The sequence below is a fragment of the Arvicola amphibius genome, chromosome 17 (assembly GCF_903992535.2).
Source record: "Arvicola amphibius chromosome 17, mArvAmp1.2, whole genome shotgun sequence".
NCBI lineage: Eukaryota > Metazoa > Chordata > Mammalia > Rodentia > Cricetidae > Arvicola > Arvicola amphibius.
In genome coordinates, this window is record NC_052063.2 from 1,157,945 (window position 1) to 1,171,793 (window position 13,849).

At 46.0% G+C, this 13,849-nt stretch overlaps 1 protein-coding gene across 2 annotated transcripts in view; it reads right to left on the minus strand.

Annotated features, from left to right (window-relative positions):
- The window catches only part of Btbd11 (BTB domain containing 11), a 251,838-nt gene that overhangs the window by 95,511 nt on the left and 142,478 nt on the right, over positions 1-13,849 (minus strand). For both annotated transcript variants that reach the window (XM_038314843.1, XM_038314842.1), the window contains exon 2: positions 7,043-7,192. In XM_038314843.1, coding sequence (XP_038170771.1) covers positions 7,043-7,192 — 150 coding nt within the window. The remainder of the gene's footprint in view (positions 1-7,042; positions 7,193-13,849) is intronic.

Here is a 13,849-nt window from a genome sequence, read left to right on the forward strand (position 1 = left end):
CATGAAGGAGATTCAGAATTGGTGAGTGTTTTTACCTCAAGACTATACATCAGTCAGCATCCCACCCCAGTGACAAAATACCTGAAGGAATCAACTTGGAAGGAAGATGAATTTTGTCTACAGTCTGTTGACTCCACTGCTCTGGGTCTATGGCAGCTCAGTACCTCATGGAAGGAGCATTAAGCCTAAGATCCATCTTTACTTCACAGCATCCAGGAATCAGCAAGAAAGGCAGTGAAGGCTGGCATCCCAATATTCCTTTCAAGGACACCTCACCCCCAATAGCCACAGACTGGAAGATAAGTTTTCAATATATGCCATTGGGAAAATTTCAGGATAAAATATGAAGCCCCATAACTTGCCATAAGGGCAAGTGTTCCAAGCATCCCAGTGACCGAGGGAAATTCAGAGTCTTAATATGATTTACTGAAGAAACAAGCCAAGTGGCATGGGGAGACACCCCAGCCTTCAGGGTTGGTCTCCTCCTTAGGGACTTGGCAACTTTTTTGAATGTTGTGTCTCTCCAGTTTAGCTCGGAGCCTGTAGGCTCTCAGAGCAAATGCAGGTTCTCAGAGCTGGAGGAACAAAGCTGCACCTGGTATCCCATTTTTATGGAGGGGGCTCTGGGACCTGAGTGGTGCTTCTTCAGGTGACTCTGGTGGGAACATGGTTCCATGGTGATGGGTGGCAGATATTTCTAGCCCTCCAGCTCTCAGGTGAGGCTGATGGAGGACATAGTGTTTAAATTCCTCTTGCTTCTACCTCCAGATCACAAAGTAGGAACAGTCTGTTAAAAGCATATCTATAGATTTATCACAGCACCTTATTATTTCTTGATGCTGAAACAAAATAACCAACAAAAGCAACTTAAGATAGGAGGTGTTTATTCTGGCTCACAGTTTGAGAGGCTAGTCCATCATGGTTGGGAAGGGATGGTGGCAGGGGCTTAAAGCAGCTGGTTACATTGTAACCATCTCTCTTTCTTGAAACAGCCAGTTACATTGTAACATCTCTCTTTTGAAGCAGCCGGTTACATTGTAACCATCTCTCGCTATCTCTTGAAGCAGCTGGTTACACAGTCTACAGGCAGAAGCAGAGGGATGTTTTGGGGCTTGTTTTCTCCTCATGCAGCCCAGAAGGACCCTGGCTCATGGGATAGTGTCATCCACATTCCTTCCTTGGCTAAACCTTTCTAGAAACATACTCGTAGACATGCCCAGAGGTGCGGTCTATAGTGATTCTAAACTCATCAAGTTAACTATTTAGATTAGTGAATATGGCACCTTGGTTCCACAGACATCAGTTGCTGCTATTATCATTACTAGCTACTAAGAAAGGCCTCTGCTCTCGAATCTTTCATCCGTGAGACTGTTTCAAGAGCTGAGGCTCTCACCTCTGCTGCAAAACAGTGGTTTCTACCACCTACCTGGAAAGAACAATCTTTGTATATGAATAACAGCTCTCTGTGTCCACACAGAGCGAGCGAGTGAGCTCCAGTCTGTGTTGATTCAGACTGCAGAAAAGGGCAGCCTAAATTACAGTCAGAGCCGAAGAGAATCTTATTATCTCCCTTCTATGCTGGGTCTTATCAGAGAATTCTGCACACCGACTTCAGGCCCAGCTTAATGAATGCACAAAACACACTCGCAATTAGCAACACCCATTTGTGTGCCAACAATTCACACACGAAAGTCAACATCCAATGACAACGTGTTTAATTTACACAGCAAATTACCCTTAAACACAATTTCTGCAGCATGTTGCTCCCATGGGCTGCCTGCTTAGGTACCCATGGATTTGCTTAGCAAATTCTTTCATTGAACAGGGGCTGGGGGCATCCTTTAAGGTACTCTGGGAATAACCTTTGTATAAGAATGTGTTAAATGTGTGTAAGAGTGTGTGTGTGTGTGTGTGTGTGTGTGTGTAGGTTAGAGGCCAACACCTGTCTATTCAGTTATTCTCCATCTATTTTTTGAAACAGGGTCTTTCACTGAGCCTGATTTCACTGAGCCTGAACTACTGATTTGGCTAGGCTGGGAACACTCAGGACCTTCCTGTCTCCATCCCTACTACCTGTTCCCAGGCATGAGGGTTACCGATGCTCTTTTGTGGGTGTTGGGCATCCAAGCTCAGGTCCTCACACCTGCTTTAGAAGCACTTAAGTGACTGAACTATCTTCTGAGCCATGGGACTAACTTTTGACACCGTACAGAACTTTGTATTTGGGGTGTGGAGGCCTCTTCCCAAGTGATGTACACACAGACATATTCCAACCCTATAGTCAGGTTCTACAGCTGGAAGGCCAAGGACATTTCCCAGAATGAGAAGGTCCAAATGTGTGGTATTCTGTCTTCTGGTGATGCTTCCCAAGGGTGTTGCTTGGGGCCTTGGCACATGCCCAAGACACCCTGGGAGTGTATTAAAATGCAAACATCCCTTGCCTCCTTGTGGATACCTCAGAATCTTATTCCATAAATATTATGGCCTCAGAATTATGTGGTAATCAGCTTCACTGCTAGTTTCTGTCATATTGTGTGCAAACAGAAGCACAGAATGTGGGGCTGGAGAGATGACTCTGTCATCAAGAGCACTTCCTGCTCTTTCAGAAGACCAGGGCTTGATTCCCAGCACCCTCATGGTGGATGACAACCATCCATAACTCCAGTTCCAGGTGATCTTACACACTCTTTTGGCCTCCTTGGGCAGCACTTCACACACATGTTGTACATATGAACATGTAGGCAAAACATTCATACACATAAAAAAATAAATTAAAAAAAATCACAGCACGACTATGTCATAATTTAAATGCAAAAGATTTGGTTTGATTTATAGTCTTGTATGTTATGCATTAACACATGTTCTAAGGCAGAGTCTCTAGACTTCACCAGACTGCCAACAGGGCCATGTTACTAAAAACCTTTAGACCAACCACACAACCAGGAGTCAGAAGGTTGTTACTGGGGGTATTTCATAACCAGAGGGTTTAAAGGGATGGAAATCCAGCCTCCCCTACCCAGAGGCCAGGAAGGCAGCTATTTCATGAGTGTTACGGCTTGCATAGGAGGTGGTCCTCACTTAAAATGCTCATCTAGCGGAAGTTTGACTCCTGGCCAGCGGTGCTATTTTGGAAGGCTCTAGAAACTCCAGGAGGTGAAGCCTAGGTGGAGCAAGTAGTCTCTGGAGATGGGTCCTTGAGGGTCTCCTGCCCCTGCTTTCTTCCTGTCTTGCTCTAGGCTTCCTGTTTTCATGGAGGTGAAAAAGTGCCCTTGGCCACATATTCCCCCCCCCCCCATCTCCCCGCCATGATAGTGAGCCTCATAGTTAGCCAAGTAGCACAGAACCAAGTTGCCAGTGGAGGTACCTTCTGAAACTGCCAGCCCAAATAGACCCCTTTCCCTTAAATTTTTCTGCCAGATAGTTGGTTATAGTAAAAAGAAAATGAATGGGAGCAGTGACAGTCTACCCTCCCCCGTGGCTTGCCATCACAGAGATGTAGCATGTCCCCCCAAAGAGGCCATGTCCTGGGTGGGTCAGGGATTCCTCTAGGAGGAGGTGCAGGGTGGGTTCTGGGTCCAGAAGCTTCTGACTGCTCAGGATCTGTTAGAATCACTGTATCAGTGTCTGCACAGTTTAGTGATGCAGAAATCAACACTCCAGCTCCATCAGGAACTGACAGACAGATAACTGTTTACCCTTCAACTGCGTCTTGAGCAAATGCAGTGGTAATTTCCTCTGCTTGGTGTCCTAGTTAGGTTTTAGTGTCAACTTGATGCAGACAAGAAGTCCCACAGAAAGAGAGGATCTCAACAGAGGAATTTCCAGGGCATTCTCAGACCAGATCGGCCAGTGGTCAGATCTGTGGGGGAACTGCCCTGACAGTTGATTGATTGACGTGGGAAGGCCTAGCCTACTGTGGGTGGTACCATCCCCAGGCAGGTAGCCTTAAGTTATATAAGAAAGCAGGCTGACCAGGAGTTGAGGAGCAATCTAGTAAGTTACGCTGTTCCCCTCCCTCTGCTTCAGTTCCTGCCTCCAGGCTCCTGCTTGAGTGTGTGCCTGGACTTCCCTCAGTGATGGGTGTGACCTTGGAAGAGGAAGCTGAAATAAACCCTTTACTCCTCGGGACTGCTTTTGGTCAGAGCATATTATCACAGAAACAGAGATAAATGGATAGAGTTGGTCTCTAGGAGAGCATGAGCCTGAATTAGGGGTACACAACTAATTATTCTTCAAACCTGGGACACCCCAACTTTGGCTATTCCTCTGTCTGGGTTGTTTTTGCATTGCTGCCAGAATGCCTGAAAGAAACAAGAGAGAAAAGATTTGCTTTGGCTCACAGGGTTCAGTTTTCTGAAACCCTGGATCCTCTCTTGGCCTCATATGCTAGGGCAGAAAATCATGGTGGCAGGAATGTGTGGTAAATGTTGTTCTTTGCTTCTTTGTGGGTGGGAATAGAGAGAGGGAGGCATACTGGAAGATACCAATGTAACATACATATATATATCCCCAAGGACACCCCAGTGATTTACTTCCACTAACTTGGCCTCCTACCTTTGCTACCTGCCAATAATGCTATCTTATTATGAATCCTTCAAGGGATGAATCCACTCATTTGAACCAAACCTTCACGATCTCATTGTCTCTGGAAATCACAGTCACACCCAGAAGAGCGCTTCCCAATCTCTTAGACATGTCTCTTTTTTTACACTATTTATTTGTGTATTATGTGTTGTGTGCATGTTTCAAGGCATGCATGGGGGTGTCAGAGGACAGTTGGAGGAGGGGGGTTCCCTTCTTTCACCATGTGGGTCCTGAGGATGGAATTTGGGTTAGTAGGCTTGGCAGCAACACCTGAGCCCACAGAGTCAACCCAATGGTCCTCCCTGGGCATGTTTAAATCTGATCAAGTCAGCTAGCAAACTTGACCTCACATGTTCCCTTATTTCCTTTATATTTTGGGGTCCCTCTTTCCTTTCTTTTGTACTCCATCGTTCCTGTAGCCCTGTTATGTACCACATATCCGACGTTGTTCTGCCAGTGAACAAATAAAATATTTGTACTGTCAGGAAGAAAAAACAGTTTCCAGCAGGGAGAGAGACAATAAAAAAAAATAATGAAGTGAAATGTGGAGTGTGATTAGGAGAAGGGAGGTAGGGGGTTATTATGGGTACTGGATTTTTAATTGGAGTAATAAAGATGTTCTAAAATGGACCATAGTTACGGCTGCCCAACTTGTTAAATAGACTAGGAATGATTTATTTGTATGCATAGGTAAGTGGCATGTGAATTATGCCTCAGTAAGGAGACTATGGAACCACAGATATATGAAGTATGCTGTAGGATGGTAACCGCTGGGCATGACACTCCAGAGTGACGGGGATGAAAGTAGCCACGGACTGATGGACTGAATGCTTATGTCTTCCCAGCCCTCAGTGTGAGACTGTGAGAAAGTAGGGCCTTTGGCAGATGCTTAGGATTGGGCAAGTCCAAGAGAGTGGGGCCCTCAGGGTCTTATAGGAAGAGGAAGGACCACCTCCCTCCTGAGTGAGAAGGGACCAACTGCAAGCCAGGAAAAGAGTCTTCACCAGGACCTGAGTATCTGACCTTGGATTTCCCAGCCTCAAGGACTGTGAGAAATAAATGACTCTCCCTCTCCCTAACCCCTGCCTCTGTGTAAGAACACGTGTGTGAGGGTATCCCTGCCTCTGTGTATGCACAGGTGTGTGAGGGCATCCCTGACTCACGTGTGTGAGGGTATCCCTGCCTCTGTGTAAGAACACGTGTGTGAGGGCATCCCTGCCTCTGTGTATGCACAGGTGTGTGAGGGCACCCTTCAAGGCCAGAAGAGGTGATCAAATTCCCAGAGCTGCAGTTACAGGTAGATGTGAGCCTCCCAACATGGGTGCTAGGAACCAAATCAGAATCTTCTGCATGAACAGCAAGTGCCTGTTGACAGAGGTTTCTGTCCCACCCAGTCCCATAGCCACTCAGTTCCAAAGAAACACACAGGGGTCTACATTAGTTATAAACTGGTTGGTCTACTAGCTCAGGCTTCTTATTTACTAACACTTACATCTTAAATTAGCCCATAATTCTTGTCTGTGTTAGCCACATGGCTTGGTACATTCTCATCTTGCTTCCTCTGGGTCTGGGTGACGACTGCAGACTGAGCCTTTCCTCTTCCCATAATTCTCCTGTTCTGGTTGCCCCGCCTATACTTCCTGCCAGGCTACTGGTCAATCAGTGTTTTATTAAACCAACACAAGTGACAAATCTTTACAGGGTACGAGACCATTGTCTCACAGTAAGTGCCCTTAACTGTTTGTATGCCATCTCTCCAGCCCTAAAGTCATGTCTTTTGAGCCACTCTGTGTACTCTACTGTTTTGTTTTAATAGCCTGAAGTAAGACAAGGGGTCCTTAAAGAGTTATTGTTTCATAGTGGTGAGAAAGAGAGGCACAGAGAGCTGCTTTGGCTGGGGGAACATTCAGTGCAAAGGTCCTGAGGATAGCAGGCCTGACAGTAGTTCTGAGGTCTTTGGTTTATCCTGTGGGTCAGAGAGGAAGCAGTGGAGTGCTCCGAACAGAACAGAGAGCTACTCTGACATGCGTGATCAACAGATGATGTTGTAGACATCAACAATGGGCACTATTTAGAAAACATGCATATTGCCTGCAGCAGGCAAGGTGCCAGGCCCCGAGACGGGCATCTGTGCATTCCTGTATCAGAACCATGCCCTGCGTCAGCTGAGATTATTTCTTCTATCTAATTAAAAAAGGAAACTGAGGCTCAGGGCAGATGAGGAATGGATTCCTCCTGCGGTAACGACAGAGCTGGGAGATTTACCAGGCCTCCTTTCTCTGGAGCCCTCGCTTTTCCATTTTCACCAGTACTGCTTGGCACACACAGCAAGCATGCAATAAAAGTGCACTGGCCAGGCCAGCACGGGCACCTGTGGCATGAAAGACTGCCATGTCACCTTGGACACAGAAAGGCTAAGTGTCAAGAGCACCAGACTGATGAGCAGGCGTCCACTTACTGAGCTCAGCGATGCTGCCCACGCGTGTGGCCAGCAGGGACTGTTCAATGGTTCTCAGCTCTGACTGGCTGAACATGGGTAGCTCTCCTGGCTTGCTGGGCCGCTGTGGGTCTCGGTGCAGGTTCAGGCTCTCTGGTAAGCTCAGTACACCTGTGGTGGCGAGACACAGAGAAGAATAAATTGTTACTTTTCAATTCACCAAAGGAAAGGAACCAAACTCCCAAATGTCAGAAGCTGAGAGCAGAAACCCACGCTCTGGACTTCCAAAGCCTTTTGAGACAGGATAGCATACAGAGCTCAGGCTAGCCCCAAACTCTTTATATGGCCAAGGATGACCTTGAAAGCCTAATCCTCCTGCCTCTGGCTTCTGAGTGCTGGGATTACAGTTGTGTACAACCACTTCCAGTTTATTTGGTGCTGGGGATAAAACCCTGGGCTCCACTGATGCTAGGCACACAGAAACCAACTGAGCTGCATCCTCAGTCCGGGATTCCTTTTAGACACGGATCTTGAGTTTAACAAACGTGTGAGCATTTGTCTGGACACTGCATTTCCAAAGACCATGGAACAAAATCGTTCCCCGGCCTGGCAATGAATCTGTCTACTGAGAGATGCTCCACCTGAACCCAGAGATCATCATCCTCTCTCCCAGAGACAGCCAAGCATCTTGGGGTTGGGGGCAGTCCCTGCTAGTGGTGGCCTCTGAGGACTTCCTTTATTGGTTCAGTAGATGTAACTGTTCTGGACAGGCTGTGATCTCTAAGGCAAGGCTTTGGGATTTCTCTGTAGAGATGCATATGGGAGCAGGGTTCTGGGGTGGGGGAAAGCCCTAGGACTTCTGTACTTGGTACAATGAATACCTATGGAAGTCCTCAGAACACAACACTCATCTCTCCCACTCTGCTTTGTAAACCTTCAGTGATGACCTAAAATATAGCTATGTGGCTGACTTTACCCATCCCTAGCCACCCCAGGAAAGACAGTGTGTTGCTGCTTCTTGAATTTCAAGGCTGATTAATTGACTTACTTTGATCAAGGCCATTGTTAACAGATGGGGTAGAATCAGCCCTGGAAAGTGCTTGTGACATTGAACCTTGCTATTTTGAGCTCTGCCTTTATCATGAACAAAACATGCCTGGCTAGCTGGCTCATCTAAGGAAGGTGAGAGAAATATACAGTGTTAGCCAAATAGAGAGGAGGGGGGGAGAGGAGAGAGAAAGAGGGAAGAGAAAACGACCGAGAGACGATAGAGACGAGAGGAGACGAGGAGAAGAGAGAAGATGAGATACTCAGATCTTTCGAGCGTCTCTGTTCAGCGAACCTCGCTCTTTTTTGTGTGTTTCTCTCTGCCCTCCTCGCTTCGTCGCTCTCCCTCTCCTCATCCTCGCTCTGGAGAGGGAGAGAACTCAATGCTCCACAAACAATACCTGGAAGGACCAATAAGGCAAGATCGACGTACAGGTGCCCAATGCTGGAAATCAACTGGCAGAGGGAGAGGGAGCAGAGCGTGAAGCCAGTAGCTCAACTTCACTCCTCATCCTGCTCAAATCACAGATCTCAGCAGCCCCACCCTTATCCTGCCACTCATTATGCTGGCTGAGACCAGGGAGAAGGCGGCCAGAATAAACATTGTTTTGAATGAATGATAACAGTAGCTAAAGGATACAAATGCCCATTCGGTTTTAATATCCGTACAGTCCGGAAATGATAAATTCCCATTAAAGACTGTTTCCAACTGCCTATTTGTCAAACACTTTGTAGCTCCGAAGAATGCGCTCTGTATCACAGCCCCAGAGCACAGCAATATGCTTCTCATGTTTGCCTTCGGAAATCTCCTACAGAAAAACTGCCTGCCCTTATTGTGTGATGTAGCCTGTTTTTGTTTTTCCCTTCTCTTCTGTGCATTATCATCAATAAGAAAAACAACTGACGGTTGCAGCCCCTCGGGAGAGCTCTGAGGACCCACTGAGGAGTTGGAACAGGCAGCGTGTTTGCGGAACACCACAGCCCGGCAGGCAGGCCAACCCAGCCTCACTGTTCACCGGATCTTTCAGTTTTCAGGGAAGACCAGACCTTCAGAGGGATGCCCACTATGCAAGGGACCCTTCTGCCTCTCTCACACCCTCCTATTGGACCCAGGCAGTGATGTTCTAAGTCCTTCTTCCCTCCCTCACATGACCTGTGAAGTCAGAGAGCAGACCAAGCAGCTGTTGCCATGACAATCTTGGGTCTACCCCTCACTGAAGTCCCTTGAAAAGGTCACTACAAATGATACCAGAAAATCATGACCCACGTTAGGAATTGAGGTAAGTTTCACAGACTCCTCACTTGCAAGGGGTGAAGGGCAGGCTCGGGGGGCATAAACAGCCAAGAGTGAGGTCCTGAACACAAGGGAGGAGGGACAAGGGAGTATCATACAAATCCCCAGGCGTTCCTAGGGACTCATCCCTGGCTGTGCATTATCCCACATCTGCAGCCCACATGATGCTCCACAGGGATCCACAGGCACAGGACAAGGAAACTTGAGTCTGGAACCCTGAGCCTCACCCTAGCCTGACGCTTACTGTGCTTGATCTTGGACAGGTCACAGAACCTCTCTGGACCTCAGTGTTCAGAAGTGGGAAGGTGGGGCCAAGCACTGGCTTCTCCTTTTCCCCTGGGCTTCAGGGGAAGGGGGTGAAATGAGATCTTGTAGGCTATCTTTTACATGCTAAGCAGAAAGGTCCTCCACACGTGGCCCTGAGATGAAATCAGCGTACAACACCCTGCCTCGGGGATTCTTCATATTTCATCGTGCAGATGAACAATGTCCCTTCCTGTCCTTTCGGAGAGTTATAAATTTCAAATGTGGAAATGTCATTTATTCAAAAGTGCTTTAAGAAGTAGATGACAGAGATTTATAAAATGTATAATTGATATATTATGCTAGGATTATATAATAGGCTTTTTTTTTGAGAACTCCATATAGGGTGTCTTAGTTAGGGTTTTATTGTTCTGAAGAGACACCATGACCATGGCAACTCTTGTTGTTGTTGTTGTTGTGTTTGAGGAAGGGTTTCTCTGTGTCTTGGATGTTTGGCTCTTCTGGTCCTCGCTTTGTAGACCAGGCTGGCCTCGAACTCACTGAGATCTGCCTGCTTCTGCCTCCCAAGTGCTGGGATTAAAGGTGTGTATCACCACCACCCAGCAACTATGGCAACTCTTATAAAGGAAAACATTTAATTGGGGCTGTGTTACAGTTTAGAGGTTTAGTCAGTTATTGTCATGGTAGGAAGCATTGAGGTATGCAGGCAGACATGGTGCTGGAGAAGGAGCCAAGAGTTCTGTATCCAGATAGGATTGGCAGGCATCAGGAAGAGAAAATGAAAGCCACTGGGCCTGACTTTAGCTTCTGAAACCTCAAAGTCTAATCCCAGCGACACATTTCCTCCAATAAGACCACACCTCCTTATTAGACCACTCTGTACGTGCCTACAGGGGGCATTTTCATAAAAACCACCACATAAGACTTTATAGATAAACTGAAATAATTATTTTTTCTAATGTAAGAGAGTATCTAGGTGGATATGAAGGTCAGAGCATCATATTTCAGTGTCGGATACAAGCCTGTTATTGCAGCTGAGGACAGAATGGCTTGGTGATTAAGACCCAAGTTCAAAATTGAAGTTTGGAGGCAGGTGGGGGAGATGGCTCAGCCAGTCAAGTCTTTTCTGTACTCATGAGGAACTGAAAGATGATATAAAAGCCAGATGTAGCATCATGCACCTGCAACCCTAGCCTTGGAGGGAGTGGGGGCAGAGACAGGGTCTTGTTAGCCTTCCAGACTTGCCAAATTAGTGAGTCTTAGGTTCAGGGAGAGACCTTGTCTAAAAAAATAAGGTTGAGATTGATTGTAGTGGCATTTCAATTGCATTTTAATAAATAAAGCTTGCCTGGGGATTGGGAGAGTTAAACAGCCCCACTGGTCAGCCTTACAGACCAGGAAGTGGTGATACACACCTTTAATCTCAGCAGACACACTAGTTGCCATAGAAATCGGGCAGTGCACACTTTTAATTCCAGAACTCAAGAAGATTATAGAATGAGAGGAAACAGCTCCCAGACACAGTTTCATTCTGAGATTCCTGGAGGCGGGATTGCCATTTCTGACTGAGGTAGGGGTAAGAGCCAGTAGCTGGCTGTTTTGCTTTTCAGATCTTCAGGTTGAACCGTAATTTTTCTCGCTGAGTTTTTATTAATCATGCTTCATTTTGGAACCCAATGTGCCCAAAGGTCCTAAATGTTGTTTATAAATGTTTGTTTTCATTTAAAGGGGGTTGATTATAAGTGGTTAATGGTCACAGTAAATCTTTTCTGAAATAATGGGGGAATATGATACAGAACCAAATAATGTACATTGTATGGATTCTGATTTATTAACACAAATTTAAGATCAATCTTGTTTTATGTATATTTCTCCTCTTGTTTAAGGTTGTTTATACAGCTCATTTAAAATGTAATGTATAGCGGGCTGGAGAGATGGCTCAGTGGTTAAGAGCACTGACTGCTCTTCCAGAGGATCCGGGTTCAATTCCCAGCACCCACATGGCAGCTCACAACTGTCTGAAGATCCAGTTGCAAGGGATCTGACACCTTCACACCAATTCACATAAAATAAAGTTAAATAAACCATAAAAATATTTTTAAAAATGTAATGTATAATTAAATATTATAGATTAATAGTCATCTATAATAGTCAAACTGTAGTCACGTTAGGTTTTCTAGATGTACAGAGATATATTTTAGATGGATAGGTATTCTTCAAACCTTTCAATGACTTGCAGAATATGGCTTTAAAATGTTTTAAGACTTTAGGCTTTTCTCAACAGTGAGACAGGTCTGCTTCTGGCAGCACCAATTTGAGAGCCTTGCCTGGACTTATTGATGGTATGCTGTGTAAAGTCAACATGCAGGACCTCCAGAAAAATGACTGCTGAACTTGCCAAAAGAAGGTGAGACAGTCCTTCAGGGTTCCTGTTTCATGAAAGAGTCTGCCAGACATTCTGCAGGACACAGAAGAAAGTGACTAACAAACTGCCAATATAGGCAAAACAATCTTTCAAATTTTCTGCTTCATGGAAAAGTCTGCTGGATACGATGGGCCTGTAGGCTGAAGATGGATGCCCCAGTGTTACAGAAGAACTTTGGGTGACTGTCCAGGCAGCTAGATGTCTCTGTCAATTCTAGAGTTTTGGAATTGCTTACAATGCACTACCTGTTTACTTAGGTAATATTATATTTTTCTGGGGTCTCTGATGGAGTTGAAAAATAGATAGTAATAGTTTTCCTTAGTTATGATAAAAGATACATTAGATATGAAACCTTAGACTCACAAAGAAACATTGTAACTATAATTATTGCTTGATATATGCAATTTTACTGTGTTAAAGTTAAAACCTTCCTTTTTATTTAGACAGAAAAGGGAAGATAATGTGAGATTTTCCTCTGTATGCTGTGAATATGTTTTATTCCCATTGGGTAATAAAGAGCTGCTTTGGTCTATGGCAGGGCAGATGATAGGTAGGCAGGAAAACTAAACTGAATGCTGGGAGAAAGAAGGTGAAGCCAGGCAGTGGCCATGTAGCTGTCAAAGGAGAAAGGTGCCAGAACCTTACCAGTAAGTGACAATCTCCACTTACAATTGATGGAGGAAGATTGCTAACATTGACTTACAGACTATACACACTTGTACACTCACCAGTGCTGTGGGATAATGGTCTGTACCCTGTCACTGCATTTTAAGTAAATACTGACTGGCCAGTAGCCAGGCAGGAAGTATAGGTGGGGCAAAGGTGACCAGGCAGGAAGTAGAGGCGTGGCAACAAGAATTATGGGAAGAGGAAAGTTTCAGTCAGCAATCGTCACCCAGACACAGAGGAAACCAGACACAGAGCAAGTAAGATGTGACTGCCTTGCTGAAAAAGGTACCAAGTCATGTGGCTAACACAGACAAGAATTATGGGCTAATATAAGTTATAAGAGTTAATAAGAAGCCTGAGCTACTAGGCCAACCAGTTTATAATTAATATAGACCTCTGTGTGATTCTTTGTGGTTAAACGGATGTGGGACCTCGTGGGACAGAGAAACTTCTGCCAACACAGTGCATGCATGTATGCATGTGCAGACACATGCACACACACCCCCACCCCCACAGCACCTGAGGAATCTGTCTTTGTGAGACTGTAGTAGTTGGTGTATTTTTCATTTGGCTGAAGAAGGAGTGCATTCAAATCCTCAAAAAGGGTTAATGGTCTTAAAAATACTTTCAAGAGCACAGGTAAGCTGGACCTATGGGCCTGAGAGTTATATGGCTGCCTCTGAGTCCACCCCCTCCCTAGGGTGGCATGGGCAAGGGAAATGTGTCTGCCACCCCTTGCTACCTGTGACAGGCCAGATGGGAAAGCTGGCCTGGGGGGGGGGGGGGCATGAGAACGGAAGAGCTGGCCTTGCCCCTCACCAAGTGTAGCAACCTGGAGAGGGGGGTCCCTGCACTTCCCCTGAGCAAAACAGCAGAGCTGGCCCTGGTGGTATGAGTGTGGGCAAGCCAGACCTGAGGGTGTGTGAGCAGGAGAACATCCCCACTCTTTGTTCCCAGCCATATTGGGTGAGCTAGCAGGGGGTCATGCTGGAGAACTCTTCCTGGAGGTGACAATGAGGAAGAGCTAGCAGGCTGACCAATTCAGCTACCACCTAGGTCCAGACCCAGGGCTATGAGGTAGCCCATCCCAACATCCACCCCATCTATGAACTGCTGGAGCATGTGGAAG